The following is a 22,395-nucleotide window of genomic DNA, read 5'->3' as shown; positions in this document are numbered from 1 at the left end:
ACCAAAATGTTCTTTTCCTCCATTTTAAGAGACAGGCTCCCCAAGCTCCCTTCCTGTTTCCCCATACCCTGGGATCTCCCCATTGAGCCTTTCCCTCTTTGCCTTTCCCTCCCATGTAAATAAGCTGCCTTTTATCTGTCACTGGGAATCTGGATTTCTCCTTTTCAGGTTTTTCCTACCTGTCTAATAGTTGGATCTGGGCTGAAAAGGGAAATTCTTTTTTAAGCCTGTGGCTTAAGTCATATGCTCTTAGCCAGCAGGCAGTTGTAGGGGTATAAAAAGTGGAGTCAAGAGTTAGAAAGGATCATAGAACCTGTGTAGAACATGAGATGCCAAGTGTGGAAGATAGCTTGTTGGTAGGTATGACAGAATAAAAAGAGCAATTGAGCTCATTATAATAAAGTTGATCTTCCTCATCTAGATTTCTGCCCTTGGGGAGCCTTGAGGCTAAAGGGTAGCCACAAGCTCTATTGTCAGAAAACCCTTCTCAAGGACAAGATTCGGATCCTGCTCACTAAACAAGCTCTTGTTCCCAATTCCACTGAGACTCTCCTCCTTCTTCCAGAATGGGCCATGTGGACCCACTGACCCTCAGTCCCTGGTCCCACCCCTTCTCCCTTTCCCTAACAAAAAAAAATGTCCCTTAGACATACTAACATATAAAGTCTTTTCCAGTTCTAAATTCCATGATCTTATTAAGATTTTAGAAAGGTCTTAGAAAGATTGTCCATGATCTAGACACTGACCTATGGAATTATAATCATCATCATCATTATCATTATTATTATTATTATTTTGCTGAGGCAATTGGTGTTAAGTGACTTGCCCAGGGTCACACATCTGGGAAGTGTTAAGTGTCTGAGACCAGATTTGAACTCAGCTCCTCCCAACTTCAGGGCTACTGCTCTATCCACTGCACCACCTAACTGCCCCGAATAGAATGATTGAAGTCCTATCCCCACTCTTCCTTGCTCCCCTAACTTTTGAAAAGAGACATGACTGGGCCCTTCTGGTTGAATACCCTTTGACTTTGATGGCTAAGCTCTGATTGACCCTCACTGACATACATTCCTCTCCAGGAGGATCAAATTCACTCAGTAGCCAGTCTTTTCACATACAGTCTGATGTCCATGTTAACATCCAGTCACTCTCACCAAGGTCTGCGGCCTTCACTGACCCAGTTCCCATTCAGTAAAATGTGTTGCTGACTTTAAAGAAAGCCAACCCCCCCCAACCTCAGACCCCAGGCCCCAGACTTTCCTTTCCCCTTTGATCAATTATTTTAGCATCCCTTTCCCTGACCCCTTGGATTGAGTTATTTCAAACAAACCCACTTTCTAGGGCCTGGCTCCAGATCTTGTCCTCCTTCCTTCACTTTGCCTTGGACCTCTTTGCCTGCAATTTAATGCTTTCCTTTGCAGCCTGGACCCTGCCACCTGCACAAGTTGGGGTTCCTGCAAGAGAACTTGTGTGTCTGTGTCTGTGTGTATGTGTTCATATTGTTTGTACTGCCCTGGATCTGGGTCCCACTCTCCAAACTGGCCTGGACTCCTCTAAGTCTGAAAATCCTCTGAGGACGATGAAGGTTGGCCAATCAGGGTAGGATCTTTGGACCAACATTCCCAGTTCTATCTCAAGTCCTTAGGTTAGGTTATCCTACCAAATAATAATTAGTACTAGGGAAAAATCATAATCTGATCAATGCCAACATTAATTTGCAGGATCACAGCATGATAAGATTGTTTTCCTGGTAATAATAATAATGTAGTTCTTTAAAGTTTACAAGGAGCCTTTTTTCCAGCAACCATTTAGTAAGCTCCTACTATGTGCCAAGTACTATGCTAAGTGTTTTACAAATTTATCTTATTTGATCCTCAAAACAATTTTGGAAATAGGTGCTATTATTCTCTTCATTTCACAGATGAGAAAACTGAGGCAACCATTTAATAAGCACCTACTATGTGTCAGGCATTATGCTAAGCACTTTACAAATATCTTGTTTGATCTTTACAACAATCCTGAAAGTAGGTGCTATTATTATCTTCATTTCATAGATGAGAAAACCAAGGCAAACAGCAGTTGAGTGACTTCTCCAGGGTAACATAACTAGGAAGTATTTAAGGCTGGATTTGAATTCAGATCTTCTAGACTTCAAATCCAGTGTTCTATCCACTTCATTATGTAATCAATAAAAATAGTTTTAGTCACTTAGACTTCAGTTTCATCCACTATAAAATGAGAATATTATCATTTTAGAGGCTTGTGATGGGAACCAACAGAGAAAAATCAGGTAAAGGACTTAAGTGAAGTGGAAAGGATCTTAAATTTCCTATCAGAACCCCCTAACTCTTATCCCAGAGATCTCAATGCATAACATTCCCAAATTTCTTTCAAAATTGGTAGTTCATGGTAGCTGTCCCTTCCAACCTGGAGGGCATTTAAAGGGATAATTCCCCCAATTCATCATTAGCTATGTAACTAGAGGTGACTTTGGTCACCTCTTTTCTCTCAAAGGGAAACAAGCCAAGAGCTCATGACACCTTCTCCCCCATCTTGCTGAAATAATCTACAAGCATGTCTTTAAAGTGTGTCACCTGGACCATAGCAATAGTCTTACATATTTCAATTGCCAAACTCCAGACCTTGGATAAGCCTCAGAGAGTATTTAGGTACCTTATTCAGCCACAGGTTGGTCTAGATCCCAGCTACTTAAACTGTGGGTCATGACCCCATATGGGGTCTTGTAAGTGAATGTGAGGGTCAAGAAACTATAAAGTTTGATTTGCTCTCTCCCCTGTTATATATCTATATACCTAGGGTCATGTAAAAAAATTATCTAACAAAAAGGAATTGTGAGCAGAAAAAGTTTAAGAAGCCCTGGTCTAGATGGCACTCCAAAACTCAGATACTGTGTGACCTCAATGATTATCCTATTATCCCTTCTAAGTTCAGAAGCATCCAGTTCCATTTTTAAATGGGGTATTTCCTTATATTGAGTTAGAATCAATATTATTTCCCATCCTTTCCTTCCTTTACCACTTTAAAAAATCAATCTCAATTTTATCATTCTAGCCAATAGTTGAAATTTGGGAATATGACCTCCCAGGTTACTTCTGGATCTGAAATTTTATGATTCATTTGAATAACTGACTGCCTGCTCAGGTTATATAATCTCTAACCTGAAAGCAAGCAACTAATCCCACTGACTTTAGGAGTGCTCTCTCATTCCCTATTTGAGTAAGTGCTTAGAAGTAAGTTGGTTTGGAGATTTCTCCAACACAGTAGACACAGTATCACAAGATAGACATAGTATCATGAGATAGACACAGTATCACGAGATAGACATAGGATCATGAGATAGACACAGTATCACGAGATAGACACAGTATCACAAGATGTCAAAGTTGGAATGAGACCTTTAAGGCACATAAACCAAACCATGGCTGAATAGGAACCCCATCCAAAATATCCATGGCAAGTTCCTTCAGCCTTCACTTGCTAGAATACCTTCAGGAATAGGGTGCTCACTACCCATTCATTTATCAAATACAATCCAACTCATACTACTATATTCAGACCACTATTTAATGCTGGAATTGATACTGAGTTCAGACGAGATAGATTCCTTGTCCTTATGTACCACGTTTTAATAAAAAGAAAAACATCAAACACCGATAACTACATATTATTTTATGAGCAGTGCATTAGAGAGGGACATTTTACTATGTAAGGTATCACAGTGAACATTGCTATCCACCAGAGGGAGGTATTGTGGGACAGAACTGATTATTACACAATTTTTTCACATGAGCCAAATCATTCTCCCTGCAGCTTCCCTTTTCTGAGTCTTGTTTTTCCCAAAGATGACCCTAATTTTTCATAGTAACCATTTTCTGATTTCACTCTGCTATCTTGACTCTGCCTCCAATAGTAATCATTTTTCCTAAGGAAAAATGAAATCGTTTTACATGGATTCAGAGAATGGCAAATCAAATAATTGCCTTTTTGTGTGATCTATTTTGTTAACTAATTAGTATCTTTAAGGGTCACAGACCACCTGGAAGGTAGCAAAACTTAGCCTATTTGATAATCTCTGTTAGAGTGGCACAATGTGCTTGTCAGATACTACAAGAGTCCAGAGCCAAACAATGCCCTTTCCCAGAGGTTCTGCTGTTTAAATGAAGCTGAACCGGATTAAAATGTAATTGGAACATATTTAACAAAATAAATAAAAATGCAGAATAATACAAGTAATGCTAATTTGTGGTTCTCTAAATTAATAGGTGACCTTCAGGGATCTGTTTCTATTTGAGTTTGAGGCTCCCAGACCACTCAAGGTCCATCCCACACAGAGCAGAGACCCAGACCCCCATTGGAGTGGGGCTGTCCCAGCTGGCCCGGGGGGGCTGGGGCGGGAGCATGAATGTGTGAGTGATCCTGCAGTCTTACAGAAAGGGATAGTCCTGAGTTTCCTTCTGCTTTGTGTCTCCCTTTCTGCAGTGTTGAATAAGGATATCACGGCCTGTAGGACCTCAACTATCACGGGGACTCTGAAGCGCCCCTCCATCCAGGATGAGGAGAAACTGAAACTCAATCACCCCAAGACCTCCTCTAACTTTAACAGTCTTCCCACCAATGTGTCCAAGATGCACCTTCAGGGGTCACCCCACTATCTGGGTGGGGTCAACCTGGGTGAGTTTGCCAACCACACGCTGACACTTAAGAAAGACAAGACCCCCAAGTCCATCTATATCTGTGACGGGGACATCTTTAAGAAGCTGGACTCCGAGCTGAGCCGGGCCCAGGAGAAGGTGCTGGACACCAGCTATGTGATCCTGCCCACCAACACCGCCACCCTCCGAGCCAAGCCCCCCAAGGAAGAGGGGAAATACAGCATCAACATTGACCACATGCCCCAGACCCGCCTCATCCATCTCAACATGGCAGCTGACTCAGGCTATGGGGTGAAGAGCCCACCCCGAGAGCCAGCCTCAGGTCCTGAGGCCCAGGCCCCATCCCTGACTCCTGCACAGCCCCCAGCCCCACCCTCAGCCCCACCCCCACCTCAGCAGCAGCCACTTCCCCCACCCCCAGCCCCTCACAGCCTGGCCCCGGAGCCACACCCTAGCAACTTAGGTGAGCCAAGCAGTGAAGGGGCACCCACAGGGGTCGTGAACAAGAGTGAAACTGTCTCCACACTCTCCATGAGCTCCTTGGAGGTGAGTGCCTAATATTCCTTCAAGTTCAATGTACTATAATTGGGCCCAACACAGGCTGTCTTCCTAGCATGAAACCCTTTTTAAATAAAATGGAAATTAATTAATATTGTAGCAAATAGGTATTGAGATATATATATATATATATATATATATATATATATATATATATATATATATATATATATAGTATGACACAAAGATGTAAAGTGCTGCACTTAGCACTTAGTATTCAAACATTAGAAATCACATTTTAGAGGAATTAGTGGAATTTTTTCAGGAACGTCAATAATGAGTAGACTGAATTTCTTGAGAAGAGGGAAATTTTTTTTTAACTTTTCTTTTTATCTCAAGTTTTAGCAGTGTCTGACATGTAGTAGATACTTAATAAATCACACATACACAATCACATACACTCACAAATCACATTGTGCTGACCTTAGGGAAATCACAGGCAAATGGGGAAATGTAACATATAATCAAATAAAGATCCTCCAAGGTATAACGTATGCTAAAGAAGAGAAGCAACAATCTAGAAAAAAGTGTACTGGCATGGTTTGAAGAGGGGAAAGCTGCTTTCAGCTATGGGGATCAGGGAAGACTTCGTGGAGAAGGAATACAGGGCTCTGAAGGAAGGTAAGGATGTCAGGAGGAAGAGAAGCAGAGGAAACTGTCTCTCAGGTTTGGCAGCAGCGGCCTGCATTGGGCAGGAAAGGGCAAGTCAGATTGGGAAGTGCCAGAGAGTGTCTGCTTTAGTTGACTAGGAGAGATTTAGAAGGAAAAAAAAAGAGTGAAGAAAGCCTGGGAACAGGAGTAGGAGCTAGGTGGAGGGCTTGAAAGGCCAGACGCAGGAGATTATAAATTATCCTGTAGACTAGAGGTTCTCAAAGTGGGGTGCAGAGGCCATTTCCAGAGGTCCACAGGGTCAAAAGTTATTTCATAATAATATGACATTTTAGTTTAAACAAATTTAATTTAAACAAAAGGTATTTGGAGTATCATTAATTTTTAAGAATATAAAGGGGTCTTGACATCAAAAAGTTAAAGAACCATTAATGTAAATGGAACCAATGAAATCATTTGAGCAGGAGACAAACATGATCACACACATTTTTTTATTTAGGAAAATTATTTTGGCAGCTGTCTACATGATGGCCTGGAGAGAGGAGAGGTCTGCTGTATAATGTAAAAAGGGCACTGATTAGTAGCCTTACTAAGGCTTACTATCAAGCAGTTTTTCTTTCCTTTTTCTTTCCTCTTCTTTTTTCCTTTCCCCTTCCCTTATCTTTTTCTTTCTCCTCTTCCTCCTTATCTTTCCCCTTTCCTTTCCCCTCCCTCTTCTCTTTCCCCTTCTTTTCTTTTCCTGTCTCCTTCCTCTTCCCTATCCCTTTTCTCTTCTTCTTCCCCTTTTCTTTCTTCTTCCCCCTTTCCTTTCCCTTTCCTTTACTCTTCTTCTTCTCTTTCCCCTTCTTTTTCTTCTCCTTTATCCTTCCTTATCCCCTTTCTCTTTTCCTCTTCCTTTTTTCTTTTCCCCTTCTTCCTCTCTTTCTCCTTCCTCTTTCCTTTATCCCTCCTCTTTCCCCTTCTTCTCCTTTCCTTTTTCTTTCTCCTTTCTCTTCTCTTTTCCCTTCTCTTTCTCCTTCTCCTTTTCTTCCCCCTTTTTCTTTTCCTTCTTTCTTTCAATCCCTTCCCTTCCCCCCTTTTTCTTTTCTTTCTGCAAAGTGGCATATACTTAGACCCATATGATATTTCTCCCTTAGCTGCTATGCTGATTATACGGAGCTAGGGGGCAACTTAGAGCTATACTTTCAAACAAGAGGCAAAGGAACACAGTCTAGAGCTAGTTTCCATCATGGTACCTCCTTAAGGCATCTAGGTGGCACATTGGATACAGAGCTGTGCCTCTAGTCAGAAAGACATGAGTTCAAATCCAGTCTCAGACACATGCTGCCTGAGTGATCCTGAGCAAATCATTAACCTCAAACTGTGCCTCAGTTTCCTCATCTGTAGAAAGAGGAACATACAACTACTGATGAGAAAATATTTGTAAGGCACTTAGCATAATGCCTAGCACATAGTAGGTGCTTAATTAATGCTGTTCCTTTCCCTATTGTAGCATACTGAGATAATATATTTTGGATTATTTCCCTTTATTTTACTGAGGCAGTTGCCTCAATTTCCTCATCTGTAAAAAGTGGAACGTAACATCAATGAGATAATATTTGTAAGGCACTTAGCATAATGCCTGGCACATAGAAGGTACTTAATAAATGCTGTTCCCTTCCCTATTATAGCACTATACTAAGATAACATATCTGCATTGTTCCTACTTTAGTTTTCCTTTACTGTCATTCAGATATGTCCAACTTATTTTGATCCTGTGGACCATATTGTCCATGGGCCTTTCTTGGCAAAGATCCCAGAGTGGTTTGTTGTTGCCATTTTTTTTTCCCAGTGAATTAAGGATACATGACTTGCCCAGCGTCACACAGCTGAGTGAGTGTCAAAAGCTAAATTTGAACTCAGAACTTCCTGACTCCAAACCTAGTGCTCTATCCACTGGGCCTTCTAGCTGCCCTTTCTTCTCCTTGCCTTGCTTCTATTTCACTGCTTTCTTATTGTAGTCCCCTCCCTACCTTCCCAGTTCCCTGCCCTGGACTTTATTCCCCTTTTATGTCTTTCTACCTACATCCATTACAGTTTCTGAACAGTTTTGTTCAGAAAAGGCTCTGAAAAACTCGTTGGCACGGAGACTGTGATAGTACCTTTGGTTTTATCCCCCTTTCAACATAAGGGCCAGGAGCAATAATGATGGAATTTCAAGCAGTTTGGGGGTGAAGGGGGAAAGTGTGTGATCCAGGGCCCTCCTGAGACACTTCAGATCAGCCCCCTCAAGAGAAAGGAAAGAGGAAAGGGCAATGATCTTAAAATGGAAGAGGAACCGAGGAATGGAGCCTATAAAAAATTCATGCATGTTTTAAGAGTAATTTGCAAATTCCCACTGAGCTTTCTCTTCCTTACCTTCACAGAGGAGGAAATCTCGGTATGCAGAGCTGGATTTTGAGGTGGGTGTCTCTTTCACTCCCTGCATGTCTTTCTCTTGTCCTCAGGATTCCCCTGCTTGAAAGGGAGGAAAGGCCACTGTCTCTGGGGTATCAATGGTTTGATAGAGAAATTTTCTGAGAAATAGGGAAGGATCTCTGACCTTGCTAGTTTATTCACAAGTCTAATATGGAGAAAGTATGACTTGACAGAAGTCTATGAAAAAAAGATGTGGAGCCTATCTGGGGGCTGCAGGCTCAGCATGATTTAGTAAGAATGTGATGTGACAGTCAAAAATAATAACATAAAATTATTGTGTTCTTGCATTGCACTGGAAGGCATAGTTTGAAGGAATAGGGAGTGGATGGTTCTCCACTCCTCTCCCATGCTGAATAATAGCTAGTATTTCTGTAGCACTTTAAAGTTTTCAAAAGCTTCTATAAGGTTCTCATTTGATCTTCACAATAATCATGGGAGGTGGGTACTGTAATTATTCCCATTTTATAGATGAGGAAACTGAAGTGATCTGAGGGTAATTGATTTGTCCAGAGTCACTCAGCTAGAAAGTTTTAAAAATTGAATTCAGACTTACATTTGGGGAATTCTGTTTAGGGAAGGCATTGTTAAGTCAAAGAGAATTTGAAGTAGATAAGATAAAATGTTAAGAGTCTTCAAATCTGCCACATAAAGATTAGTTGAAAGACTTAAGAAGGCTTAGCTGGGAGAACACTTTAAACAGACATAAATGATAGCTGCCTTAAAGAGGCAGGTAGGTGACACAGTGGATCCAGCATAGAGTCAGGAAGAACTGAATTTAAATCCAGCCTCAGACTCTTACTAGCTGTGTGACCCCGAACTTCTATATCAGTTTCCTCATCTGATTAGACTTGTTCTAATCCCTTGAGGGAGAGAACTAGGGAGAAAGGAGTAGATATTGCAAAGACATTAAGAAAAAGTTCCTAAATTTAAGATAACCAAAATATATTAGATTGCCATGGAAGGTAGTGAGCTTCCCTTTACTGGAAGTTTTCAAACAAACACTGGTTAATGTGTTAGAGTGGGGATTCTTTTTCATGGACGGGTGGGCAGGATGGCTGCTAAGGTCCTTTTTGAGACAATTAAAAGACATAATCAAGGGAAAGTAGGGGGTGGAAATAAGCATTTATTTAGGACCTACTAAGTGTCAGACACTGAATTAGCACTTTATAGATAGTATTTCATCTGAGAGTCAAGAGAGGCTGGATCTGAAGGTAGGAAATCCTGAGTTTAAATCCTCTAAACTATTAGTTTAAATAACCTATTATTTAGATACCTATTAGTTGAATGACATTAAGCCATTCAATAAACAGTGCCAAGCACTGTGCTAAGTGTTGGGGATTCAAAAAAAGACATAGGGTAGTCTTGTCCTCAAAGAGCCTTCAATTTAATATGAGAGACAACTTGCAAATATATAAAGCAATATACAGTATAAGTAGGAAGTAACTAACCACTGGAAATTAGAGGAGTTGAGGAAGGCTTTCTGGTGAAAATGTAGTTCTCTTGGAACTTGACAAAATCCATGGAAGCCTGAAAGTAGGCAGTCACTTAGCCTCTGTCAGCCTCAGTTTCCTTATCTGTAAAATGGAGTTAAGAATAGCTCCGATCTCACAGTGTTGTTGTAAGGCTCACATGAGATAATAATTGCAAAGCTCTCAGCACAGTGCTGCTATATAAATGTTATCTATTGTCATTATTATGAAGATCAAATTAACTGATATATGTACAGCATTTTGCAAATTTTAAAGCAGTATATAAATGCTAGCTATTATTATTCTACCTGAGATTCTTTATAACTTTATGAACCCCGACTCTAACTTGTAAACCAAGTCTAATGGAGACCTGTATTCTGAGAGCTCCCTTGTAGATAAAGTGAGTCCCAGAGAGTTCACTGATTGACATTTCAAGGGTCCCTTACAGCATCAGTTGGGGAACTTGAATGCAGCTTCAGGCCAGATATGACTAGGCACCTAGCCATAACCCCTAGGACTTGAAAGCCAGTGTTTCTGTAACCGATGAGAACTCCAGGGTGACCATTAATTTCTCTCTCCAGTATGCCTTGTTGTAAGTATTTTCCCCTTTTCCTAGAAAATAATGCACACCCGGAAACGCCACCAGGACATGTTCCAGGACCTGAACCGTAAGCTGCAGCATGCAGAGAAGGAGAAAGAAAAGGAGCCACCTGTTGCAGAGAGTAAGGTCAGTGACCTTGTCTAAGAGCCAAAGGCTTAAAGCCTAGTATGGTTTATGTAGCCCCAGACTGGGCATCAGGAGTACTGGCATTCAGCCTCTGCTCTGTCAGAAAACTCACTGTGTAATCCTCACTCAAGCCCATTCTCCTCTCTGGACTTGGTTTCCTTTTCCACAAAAATCCAAGGATTAGATTAGTTCATCTCTAAAGTCCATTCTATCTTTAACATTCTGGAAGGTCTAGGAAGGGCAGCCAGTTTGGGGAGGAACATGAAACCATAGAAGGGAGTTTACTTCTGTCAGTCAACAATCTATTTGTTTTGTATATGCCAGGTGTTGGGCTAAGGCCCAACAATACAGAAAAAAGAAAAAATAGTCTCTGTCCCCAAAGAGCTGAGCCTTCTTTCTAATGAGAGACAACATGTAAACAGCTACAGACATATGAAATACATACAAAGTAGGGGGAGTTGATTTCAGAGGGGAAAAGTCCCCAGCAGCTGGAGGTAAAGGAGGAAACTGGGAGAGACTTTCCACAGGAGGAAGTGGAATTGGAGCTGAGTCCTGAAGAAAATCTGTGATTCCAAAAGACTGGGATGAAGAAAGAGAGCATCTTGGATATGGGGTACAGCTGGTGACAAAGGCATAGAGAAGGGAGAAGATGGTAGTAATAACAGTAATAGTAATAATAATTTCTACAATGATAATAATAATAAAAGTAATTCCATTTATGGAATGTCATGTTCCAATAACAACAAGTAGCCTATTGAAGTTGGATTGTAGAATTAATGGAGGGAGATAAAAATCTAAGCAGATAAAAAGGAGAGAGATTATGAAGATAATAGGGAGTTACTGGAAATTATTAAGAGAGTGATATGCTAATACTCACACTTTAGGAAAATTACTGTGGCAGTTGAAAGGACTAAATTGAATTCAGCCCAGTAAATATCTATTAATAGTGAAAATAACAAGTCCCATTTCTGTTTTGTTTTAACATTTACAAAATGTTTTCCTTAGGATAATTCTTTGAGACCGGTAGTGTATGAATTATTAGTTTCATTTTACAGAGAAGGATATTAAAGCCTAACAGAGTTCTGATCTTTGTGGTTTGTGGGTAGGATGTTTGAGGGAGAGCCAAAAAAGGGAAATTTGGAGATGTAGAGTAGTACCAGCCATGAACTCTTAATTACTGTGTGACCTCTGAGACTATTTCCCCATTGCAAAATAGAGATAATACCTACTTATCTAGCTTACAAGGTATTGTGAAGAAAGTGCAATGAAATCTTAAATCACTGTTGAAATGGGAGTTATTACTGTTCCAATTATCTCCTAGTCTCCAGATAATTCTCCTTGGCTTTCTCAAGGAGTTCAGAACCTGACTCACAGTCTTTCCCTCTATTTCAAGAAAGAGACAGAGACAGAGAGACAGAGACATAGAGAGATGCATACATATAGACATATAGAAAGACAGAGAGAGAGAGAGAGAGAGAAGGGAGATTGATGATAGATGGGTAGATAGATGGATAGACAGACAATCAAACAGATAAATGGGTGGTTAGATGGATAGAGAGACAGACATACAGATAGAAGGATGAATAGTTAGATATAAATGAACAGATGATAGAGATATGAAGTAGTGATAGAGAAAGAGGAAATTTATGGATAGATTGATAAAATATACAGATATATATACATATATAGATAGATAGATAAAGACAATACATATATGGATCTATATATGAAGATATTCATGTATGTATATATATATATGTGTGTGTGTGTGTGTGTGTGTGTAGGGAGACAGATATAGATAGATAGAGAGAGAGAGAGAGAGAGAGAGAGAGAGAGAGAGAGAGAGAGAGAGAGAGTTTCTTTCAGAACTAATTTCTAGAAAAGCATCATTTTTGTCATAACTTCCATTTTCTTACTCTCCAGATTCTTCACAATCCTTCTGTAAGATATTAATATTCCTCTGAAATTCCTGATATCCAAGTTCATCAACTCTCACAACCATCACCTTCACTCCTTCTAAGCCAAAACCTTGAGGATAATATTAATGTTTACTTAACCTCTCTTGCATATACCAATTCTTTAAGGGACAACATGGTCAGAACTATATTTTAGGAAAATCATTCTGACAGTTGAGGAGAGGATGAACTAACATGTGAAATAGGGAGACCAAATAGCAGACTGTTACAATAGTCCAACATTTGTGGTGCAGGTCTGGAATTGGGAAGACTCATTTTTCTGAGTTCAAATCTAGCCTCAAACACTTACTAGAAGTGTGATCCTGGTCAAGTCACTTAACCCCAGTTGCCTCTAAAAAAAAAAAAAAAATGAAAGACAAAAGAGAAAGGGGAGAAATAAAAAGAAAGAGACAAGGGGGAAGGAAGGAAGGAAATATAAGGAAGAAAAAAAGAAAGGGAAGAGGGAAGGAAAGAAAGAAAGGGAGGAGGGAAAGGGAAGGAAGGAAGGGAGGGAGGAAGATAGAGTGAGAAGTTGGGCACTGGCTTTGGAGTTAGTAAGACCTGAATTCAAGTTTTCCCCAAACACATAGTGAAAATGTGACACTGAGTAAGTCAGCACTTCTTGGGCTAAGTTTCCTTTTCTGCAAAACAGGGATAATACTAGCACCTCCCTTATAGAGATGTGTTGAAGATATAATGAAAAAAATATATATGTAAAGTACTTTGTACCAAAAGTACTGTATAAATGCTGGTTGTCATCCACATATGGGAGGCTAGGTGATGCAGGGCCAGGCCTGGAATCAAGAAGGCTTATCTTTGGGAGTTCAAATTTAGTCTCAGACATTTCCTAACTGTGTAACCCAGGCAAGTTACTTAACCCTGTCTCAGTTTCTTTATCTATAAAGTGAATTAGAGAAGAAAATGTCAAACCACTCCAGTATCATTGCCAAAAAGATTCCAAATAGGGCTCCAGAGAGTTGGACACAATTGGAAACCAGCTGAATCATTATTGTAATTATTATTTTTTATCTTTTGGAAAAAGCTGAGCATACATACCTCCTAGGTTCCCCACAAATTTATGTTCTATGATCTCCCTTGGGTCCTTCCTAGAGCCAACAATCATTTTATGCCATCTGGTTTGCCTCCTTATCACACTCGTCCATATAGCTATTCTAAACTTTTCCCTCTCTTCCTTAGCCCTCCTACAGCACTTCCTCTCCTCTCCTACTCAGCAGAGGACCTCATCTCTTTCTTAATTGAGAAATCTGAGACTATTTGTCCCAAGCTGATTCTCTCCTATTGCCCCCCTCAAAATCTCTCTTCACTATCTGCTGTTCTCTCCCTTTATTCCAATTTTCAAGGAAAAATAATTTCTCCTTATGATGACCAACCTTTCATCTATTCCTTTGAGCTTGTCCCCTCCTATCTCCTCTTAGAGACTGTACCATCAATCATCCTTTTAACTCTTATCTTCAGTCTCTCTGTATTAACAGCTTCCTCCCAAATGCCTACAAACATTCCCCATCCTTAAAAACCCTTCTTTTGACCCTATTAGCCTTCTAAACATCCTCCTCTATTTCTTCTCCCTTTCAGAACCAAACTCCCAGCAGAGCATCATTTATGTCATGACCTCCATTTTCTTACTTCCCAGACTTTCCTCAATCATTATGGTTTCCAACCTTTTTACTCAGCTGAAAATGAATTTTCTGAAGTGATCATTCATGTTTTAACTGCATTCTCTTGACCTCCCTGACCTTTTTGCCACCAGTAATCACCCATTTCCCACTTTCCCTGGATTCTGTCTCTCTTCATCCCATCTCCCTTGGCACTTCCCTTGTCCCATTGCTTCCCCAACTCTTCTGCTCTTTCCAGCACTATTGCTTCTCATCTCTTTTACTGGCTCATCATTATTTTTCTTCTCAGTAAATATGAGCAAAATTTATCTTGGGCTCCCTTCATTTCTTTCTCTATACTCTCTCCCTTGATGAGCTCATCAACTCTCATGGGTTTAATTAACAACTCCCCAGGGTTTAATTAACATCAACAGTCATGGGTTTAATTAGCATTTCAATGAAAATTCCTCTCAAATCTCCACATCTAGCCCTAATCTGTTTTGAATATCCAACATTACTAATGGCCTGGTGGAAATCTCCACTTAGATATTTCTAACTCAACCTTTCTAAAGTGGAATGTCTTCCTCCAGTCCTCCATGTTTCTTTTGAAGGAACCATCATCCTTCCAAGTCACCCAGATTTGCAAGCTCAGAGTCATTCCTGAATAATGCCTTTTCCTGACCTTTCATGTGAATAAATGAGAGGCGTTTTTTTCTCTATTCTAAGATTTGTTAGGGCTTCCCCTACTATAATTCTCAGATTTTTCCCATTTTCCTCTTTTTCCCATCCATTCTCTATCCTAATTCCTCTTGGCTCTCATCACTTTTCATCTGGGATAAGATAGCAGTCTCCCCTCTCCAATTCATTCTCCACACTGCCACCAAACTGACCAAACAAGATCTGATCTTGCCCCTCCCTTCCCCCCAAATCTTTGTGGGTCAATGTCTCTAGGAAAAAAATTTAAAATCTTTCCATCCCTGCCTTCCACATCGAGCTCCCCATATCTCTCTGGTCTTATTATTCTCCTTCATAAACTCCATGTTTCAGTCAGACTTGTCAAATGCTGTCTCCAAAAAGTGACATTCCTTTTACCACTTTTTTTTTTTTTTCTCTTTGCACAGACTTTGTACAGACTTCATGGTCTGAAGATATTCCCTGTTCAGTCTCTAGCTTCCTTTAAAGCAATACTCAGGGACCATCTTTTACATGAAGTCATTGCAGATTGCCAATTGTTTTTGATGATGATGGTAGTAATAGCAGCAGCCAGCATTGTATAAAACTTTGAGGCTTGCAAAGCATTTTTCAAATATTATTTCATTTATTTTATTCTCACAAGAAGTCTCTCTCTCTCTCTCTCTCTCTCTCTCTCTCTTTATATATATATATATATATATATATATATATATATATATATATATATAAAATGTAAAATTATAAGTATATGCTATTATTATCCCCATTTTACAAATGAAGAAATTGAGGCAGATAGAAGTCAAGTGATTAGGTCAGGGTTCTTTCCCTCTTGAAATCAATCACTTTGTTTCCATACATATATATTGAAAGAGAGAGAGTTCAGTTGGTTCAGTCATGTGTGACTGAAGAAAACCTTTAGCAAAGATGGAGGAGAGGCGTGCCATTTTCTTCTTCAGCTCATTTTACAGATGAGGAAACTGAGGCAAACTGGATTAAATGACTTGTTCAGGGTCACACAGCAAGTGAGCATCTAAGGTTGAATTTAAACTCAGGCGTTCCTCTTATTCCACACTATCAACTGTTCTGCTTAGCTGTGCTATAATAGACATAGCTAGGTGAAAATATACACATACATATACATGTATATGCATAGGTATATATTGAGTATGTGTGTATACACAGGTGTGTGTACATATACAAATATGTGTATATAACTTAGTTTTGCATGTGACATGTGTGTAGATACATATTTGCATTTGCACACGTATGTGTATGTGTATATGTTTGTGTTGGGTACTTTTCCGTGTTTATGTTAAGGCAATACTTGAACCCAGGTTTTCTTGGCTTTGAGAACAACTCTCTCTGCACCCCTTCACCCTACCTGCCATTTTGTTCACAGATTATGAGTTTCTTGAGGGCAGGAACAGGCTTTATCTCTTTTTATATTCTGAGTTTAGCATAGTACAACATGGTAGGTGCTTAATCAATGCTTATTGACCAACTCATTTAGTGCTAAAAAATTATTAGTTGCCTCCTTTTCCACCCATCTCCCATCCCATCTCCTGAGGACAGACCAGGGATTATCATGACCCAGGTCACAGGGTTCCCATGTAAAGAATCCTGGATCTAGTGGAGTGTCAGGAAAGTTGGGTTTAAGGCCCTGACTGACTGACTGTGTGATCTTGGGCAACCTTCTCTTATATGAGCTTGGTTTGCTCTTTTCTCCAGAGAATGGAATGCGCTTCTGCCTTTTTTTTTTTTTTTTTTTTTTTTTTTTTTTTTTTTTTTTTTTTTGTGAGTACCCAATAAGGAATGTAGGTAGAATTACATAAAATATCCTGAAGCAGCCCTATGTCTTCTTGCCCAAAGAGTCTCCTTCCATCTCTCCAGCAAGAAATGACCTCTCCATTCTTTGAGTCCCCTGTGCTAGTCTTTCTCTGTTGTATAATAGAACCACAATTGTTCTAGGCTAGGATCCAGTCTCCTTTTCTATTTCCCTAGAGCTCATCTTTGCAGATAGCAGGTATTCAGGAAGGACTGGGCTTCTCATCTCTCCCTTTCCTTCCTCTCTTCTCCCTTCCCCTCTCTTTTCCCCCTCCTCTCCCCTCTCCTCTTCCCTTTCCTCTCCCTTCCCCTTCTCTCCTCTCCTTTCCCCCTCCCTTCTTTTCCTCATTCTTCTCTCCCCTCCCTTTCCTCTCTTGTCTCCTTTCCCCTCCCTTTCCTTTCCTCTCCTCTATCCTCTCCTCTCTCCTCTTCTCTCTTCCCTATTCTCATCTCTCCTCTTCCTTCCCTTCCTCTTCTTTTTTCTTCCTTCCCTTCCCTTCCCTTTCCTCTCCCTTCCCCTTCTCTTCTCTTCTTTCTCCCTCCCCTCCTTTCCTCTGCCCTCTGCTCTCCTTTCCCTTTCCTTTCCTCACTCCTCTCCTCTTCCCTCCTTTCTTCTCTCCTCTTCTCTCCCTTCTGTTTCCTTTTTTCTCCCCTTCTTTCCTCTCCTTTCTTCTCCTCTCTTCCCCTTCCCTCTCCTCTCTTCTCCCTCGTTTTTATCCCTGTCTCGGTCCATATTTGTCTCTATCTCTGATTGTCTTCCTCTATTTCTGTCTCTGTCTCATCTCTCTCATTTCTTTCTCTCTCCCGGTCTCCTCCTCCTCTCCCACCCTCTACAGCCAGAGAAGCAGCAGACTCCGAACAGAAGACCTTGGGACAGTGTCCGGAAAGGTCAGACAACGCCGGCCTGGGTGAAAAAAGAGATAGATCTGCTCCCCCCTTCTCCACTAGAACTCAAAACCGTGGAGTGGGAGAAGACGGGGGCCACGATACCTCTGGTGGGACAAGACATCATTGACCTCCAGACTGAGGTCTGAGCTGGGGCCTGGGGCTGGGGACGAGGCAGGACTCATCTTTCTCCCCCGAACTCCAATCCCCCACACCGCCTCCCGCCCCAGACTCCTTCGAGGAAACCTGCTGCGCCTGGCCCCGGGACCCATGGGCCTGAGGATCCCCGGAGTAGAGGTGGGCTTGGCAGGGCCGGGGCAGGGAGGCGGCAACCCCAGTTCTCCCCGAGGAACTGCCTCGGAGCCAAGGAGCCCGGCCTCTGGCTGGGGCACAGAGATTGGTATCTCTGGGACATACAGTAGTGTTAGGTTCTGGGAGGGGGGGGCACAGAGATGGGCAACAGGGAGGGAGCTCGTGACAGGCCTGCCAACCGCTGGTCAAAGGGGACCGTCCAGCCTGTGGAGACCAGGCAGAGGAGCCAGACTGGACCCATCATGTGGTTCTGGGAAGACCTCCGAGCCCCCGACAGGGTTCTAGGACTCGGGCCTGCTCCTACAGGCCCCTTGCCTGCTCTCGCGGTGGGCTGTGGGAGACAGAGAAAACCCTTAGCTGGTTCTTCTCAGCCCCAAGGCCCCACGGCAGGGAGGAAGGACACGCTGGTGATCAGAAAGGCCAGCTTCCCCAGGAGCAGCCCTGGCCTCGCCTCTCAAGCCCTGGACATCCTTTTTTAAGACTCCCCCCAAATCCTCCCCCAGGGGAGAGTATTTGGACACTACTCCCCAAGCCCAGGCAGAGAGCCTCCCACACCCTGGCCCTCCCTGTGCAGAGGGCCAGAGCACCCACCCTCCAGAGGGGAAATAGGGCTGGGTGTACAGGGATGGGGGTAGGGGGGGAATCTATTTTTTTCTCTCCTTTTCTTTTCTTCAATAAAACAAGAATTAAAAATGGAAATACTCTCTCTTCTTGATCATTGCCTCCCGACCCCAGCCTGATCTTTAGAAACAATGGATTTAAGTGTATTTGGAGTCAGAAGACCTCAGCTTAGATATAGATTTCATTATTAACTTGCTATGTGCCCTTAAGACATAAGTCATTTGAACTCCCCAGGCCTCATTAGACATCTTTAAAATAAGTATAATCTCCTTACAGAATTATTGTTGTATTTATATACTTTGTTTTTATTTTTTTCATTTAATAAACGTTTATTTTCTTTCTTTTCAATCTCTACTCCCCACCCCCACTGGGGAAAAAAAACTCTAACAAAACTTTAATAAATAGGTATTGTGAAGCAAAAAAAATCAATTTCCACACTTTCCATACACAGAAATTTCTATCTCCTTCTGTATTTCACCTCTGTCAGGAGGTGGGCAGCACTGTTGGTAGTCAGTCCTCTGGAGACATGGTTGATGATTGTGTTGGTATTTCTTCAACATTGTTTTTCTTTATAATGTTGCCATTTTATAAATTGATATCCTCCATGAGTCCCTAGTTTCTCTGAAAAAAAGTCCTTTAAGCCATTTCTAATAACATAACAGTATCTCATTATATTCATATAACATAATTTTCTAGCTGTTCCACACTTGATGGGCAGCCTTTTAGTTTCTAGTTCTTTGCCATCACAAAAGGAGTTGCCATCAATAATTTTATATATATATATATATAGTCTTTTCCTCTTTGTTCTCTTTGAAGGTTAGGATTATAGGGATATTGTGAGGAAAACAATTGATAAACCTGAAAGTGCTATCATCTTGGGATTTATTTTAACCTCTTCCTCATTATTATTGTTATTTTTAATATCTTTGCCTGGGTGGAGAAGGGCCAGGCTTGGGAAAAGCCAAGAGCCACTGGGGGGAGATAAGAGCCCCTGATTCTAACCCTGGCCTTATCCTTGACTCACTATGTGATCTGAGGGTTCCACACATTCAGAAATCCCTTAGTTATTGTCCTTTTTTCTCAAAGGGGACCAAAATGACATCACTTTTAGAATCAAGTTATAGTGTATCCAGCTGTGACTGATTAGACCAATACAAGCTCGGAATGCTCTGCCACAGGTCAGACACAAATAGTCCATATGCACTTTTGGGATGGTTCTTCTGAACTACTTCAATGCTGGTTTGCTCGTAAAATCTTCTCTGATGAGGTATTTCTGTGCCAGTGTCTCCCATGTCATACAATTGATTCTAAAGTTCTTAAGAGAGATCTTATGAGTATCCTTGTATCACTTTTTCTGACTACCTTGTGAGCACTTACCCTGCGTGTGAGTTCTCCATAAAACAGTATTTTTGGCAAATATACACTGGACATTCGAATAATGTGTCCACCCCCAACAGATTTGAGCTCTCTGCATTAGAGTTGCAATGCTTGACAGTTTATTTTGAGGAAAACAACCTTCGTGTCTGGTGTCTTACATTACCAGGGGATCTTCAGAATCTTCCTAAGACAATTCAAATAAAAGTGATTCAGTTTTCTGACATGGTTCTGGTAGATTGTCCAGGTTTTGTAAACATACAACAATGAGGTCAATCAGCACAGCAGCTCTATAGACCCTCATGTGGCAAGTTTGGTGTTCAGTCTAATACCTCTCCTCTCCCACACTTACCTTCAGAGCCTCCTAAACACTAAGCTAGCTCTGGCAATGTGTGTATTAACCTCCCTGGACATTTCATTTTTCAGATAGGAAAACAGACCAAGATAAAGAACCAAGTCCTTTCTGAGGACATACAGAAAGTCAGATGTTTCAAATTGGGATTTAAACCCAGAGAAAATGAGCTGCCTTTTGGAGCTATTGTAGCAGAGCTGAGATAGCCATTCCAGAGGTGGGATTCCTACTGAGAGAAGAGTTCTAGATCCCTGTTAATCCTGAGATTACATGATTCTTGACTCCAGACATAATATTTTTCCCTAGGATAGAATGTTTTCCATCTCTGGGCTTCTCATTTCTCTTCTCTCAAATAGGGACAAGCTTGTTCCTGCCTTTCTACCTTACAGGGCTATTTTAAGGTGTGTGTATGTGACAGAGACAGAAGGAAGATAGAGACAGAGAGGAAGGTAGGAAGAAAGAGAAGGGAGACAGGAAGAAAGAGAGGGAGACAGAAAGAAGGAAGAGGAGGTGGAGGAGAACTAAGAGCAAGATGGCACAAGTGATAGCCTTTGGCCCAGCATGTCTGCATGGGGGTCTTGACCCAGGTGTCAGATAGTGGGTTTTTTGAAAAGTAATATCTTCCCTCCTTTGGGGGATTGACTTTGGGTAAACAAAAAATATCTGTGACATTTTTCCTGCAATCATCTGGGTCATGGGCAAAGGTATATACAAATCTGGGCATGTGCCCTTTGGGTTTCTGTGGCAGGAAGAGAAAGAAAAATGTCCCTACTCTAGACATAGCACCTGAGGCCACTTGAAGATTGTCTGGTCCAGATTCTGGGAAGAACCAGTTTCATTGTTCCTGATCTCGTCTTTATGCCTTCTTTTCCTCTTTCCCATAATTCACTACATCTCTCAGGTCATAAGGATCTATAGTTAGTGCTTGGGGACAAAGGATAAGGGGACTGGGAGTAGTAAACAGATTTTTCTACTCTGTTTGAACCACCTTATTTTGGTTCCCCACTGACCCCTGACTCCATAGCTTTAAAAACAAAACAAAACAAAACAAACCAACCTGTTTTCTATAAGGACTGAAAGATCTTTCATAATAGCTGAAAATCAACACTTTTCTTAAGTTAATTATTTTGTTTCCTCTTTGATCTCCATCTACTTCAGTTCTCCTTCCTCTTCTCCTTTCTCTGTTCTCTTTTTTCATTCCCCTCTTTCTTTTTTTCATCCACACCTACTTCTCTATCCTTCACCTGGTGCCTCTTTCATCTACTCCCTCCTTTCTCCTCTTTTCTCCTTTCTCTGTTTTTTATTCCTTACCTTTTCCCTTGTCTTGCTTTGTCCATTTATTTTCCTTTCTCTTTTCCTCTTCTTCCTCATTTACTTCTTCCCTTTTCTTTCTTCTTTTCTCCATTTTCCCTCCATTTCCTATTCTTTCCTTTTTTTTTTCTTCTCAAAAGTATAGAATCTTAGAGACTATCAAGTCCAACCTATAGTTGAAAAGAAATCCCTTCCACATTAAGTCCTAACACTAGTTATCCAGCCTCTCCTTAAAGACTCACTTAAAAGCCTCCCTCCTTAATAAGGATACAATGCTGAAGAGGGGACCCTGAAACTCTGAAAATCCTTGAAGGAGAAAACTTCCTTCAACTCTACCTCAATAAGGGACCCTGCCCCAAGGGACAAACAGTTTCACCCTTGTTATGTGGGTTAGGTTGGCTCAGTCCTGAAACTCATTGAATTCAATTCAAATTCTAGCTCAAGCTGAAACCCATTGAGGAGCCAACTTGGGACTCCACCCACGGGCCCCCTTCAGCTTGTAGCCAAAGTTCTCATTATAAAAAGAGCCAAACTAAAACCCTCTCTTTGCAGAGATTCCAAACATGTCAGCTCCATGCTTGGCATGCCAAGGAGCTTCTGTCCACTGGAATATTCTTTCCAGTGCCATCCTCTCTTTATCCTCACCTATTTCCCTTACCAGACTTTATGCCTCTCTGTCAGGATTTCTAACCTTACTTCCAATCCACACAATAAACCCTTTTATTAAACTGTAAATTATTTTACAGTGAACCTCTGAACCACCAGAAGGGAGTCCCCAAAACTCCCTATCCTTGTGCTGAATCCCAAGGGGTTGCAGGGGAGCCAAACCTCTCCATTTGGTTCCCTGAACCCCGAACCTGCCACTAGACCTTATCATTTAACTCCCTGACCGCCAGAAACCCTAATTTCATTTTGGTTCCCTAAATCTAAACCTCATCAATTCCACTTGAGCAAGTTCTATT

At 41.2% G+C, this 22,395-nt stretch overlaps 1 protein-coding gene across 4 annotated transcripts in view; it reads left to right on the top strand.

Annotated features, from left to right (window-relative positions):
* The window catches only part of ADGRB1 (adhesion G protein-coupled receptor B1), a 257,197-nt gene extending 238,723 nt beyond the window's left edge, over window positions 1-18,474 (top strand). For all 4 annotated transcript variants that reach the window (XM_074264570.1, XM_074264552.1, XM_074264544.1 and 1 more), the window contains 4 exons: window positions 4,501-5,219; window positions 8,246-8,281; window positions 10,383-10,493; window positions 17,415-18,474. In XM_074264570.1, the coding sequence (XP_074120671.1) occupies window positions 4,501-5,219; window positions 8,246-8,281; window positions 10,383-10,493; window positions 17,415-17,612 (1,064 nt within the window). In that variant the 3' untranslated portion in view covers window positions 17,613-18,474. The remainder of the gene's footprint in view (window positions 1-4,500; window positions 5,220-8,245; window positions 8,282-10,382; window positions 10,494-17,414) is intronic.
* The last annotated feature ends 3,921 nt before the right edge of the window (window positions 18,475-22,395 follow it).

Source organism: Sminthopsis crassicaudata, chromosome 1 (genome assembly GCF_048593235.1).
Source record: "Sminthopsis crassicaudata isolate SCR6 chromosome 1, ASM4859323v1, whole genome shotgun sequence".
Lineage (NCBI taxonomy): Eukaryota > Metazoa > Chordata > Mammalia > Dasyuromorphia > Dasyuridae > Sminthopsis > Sminthopsis crassicaudata.
The sequence above is the reverse complement of the archived record's forward strand: the minus strand, read 5'-3'. Positions and strand labels throughout refer to the sequence as shown.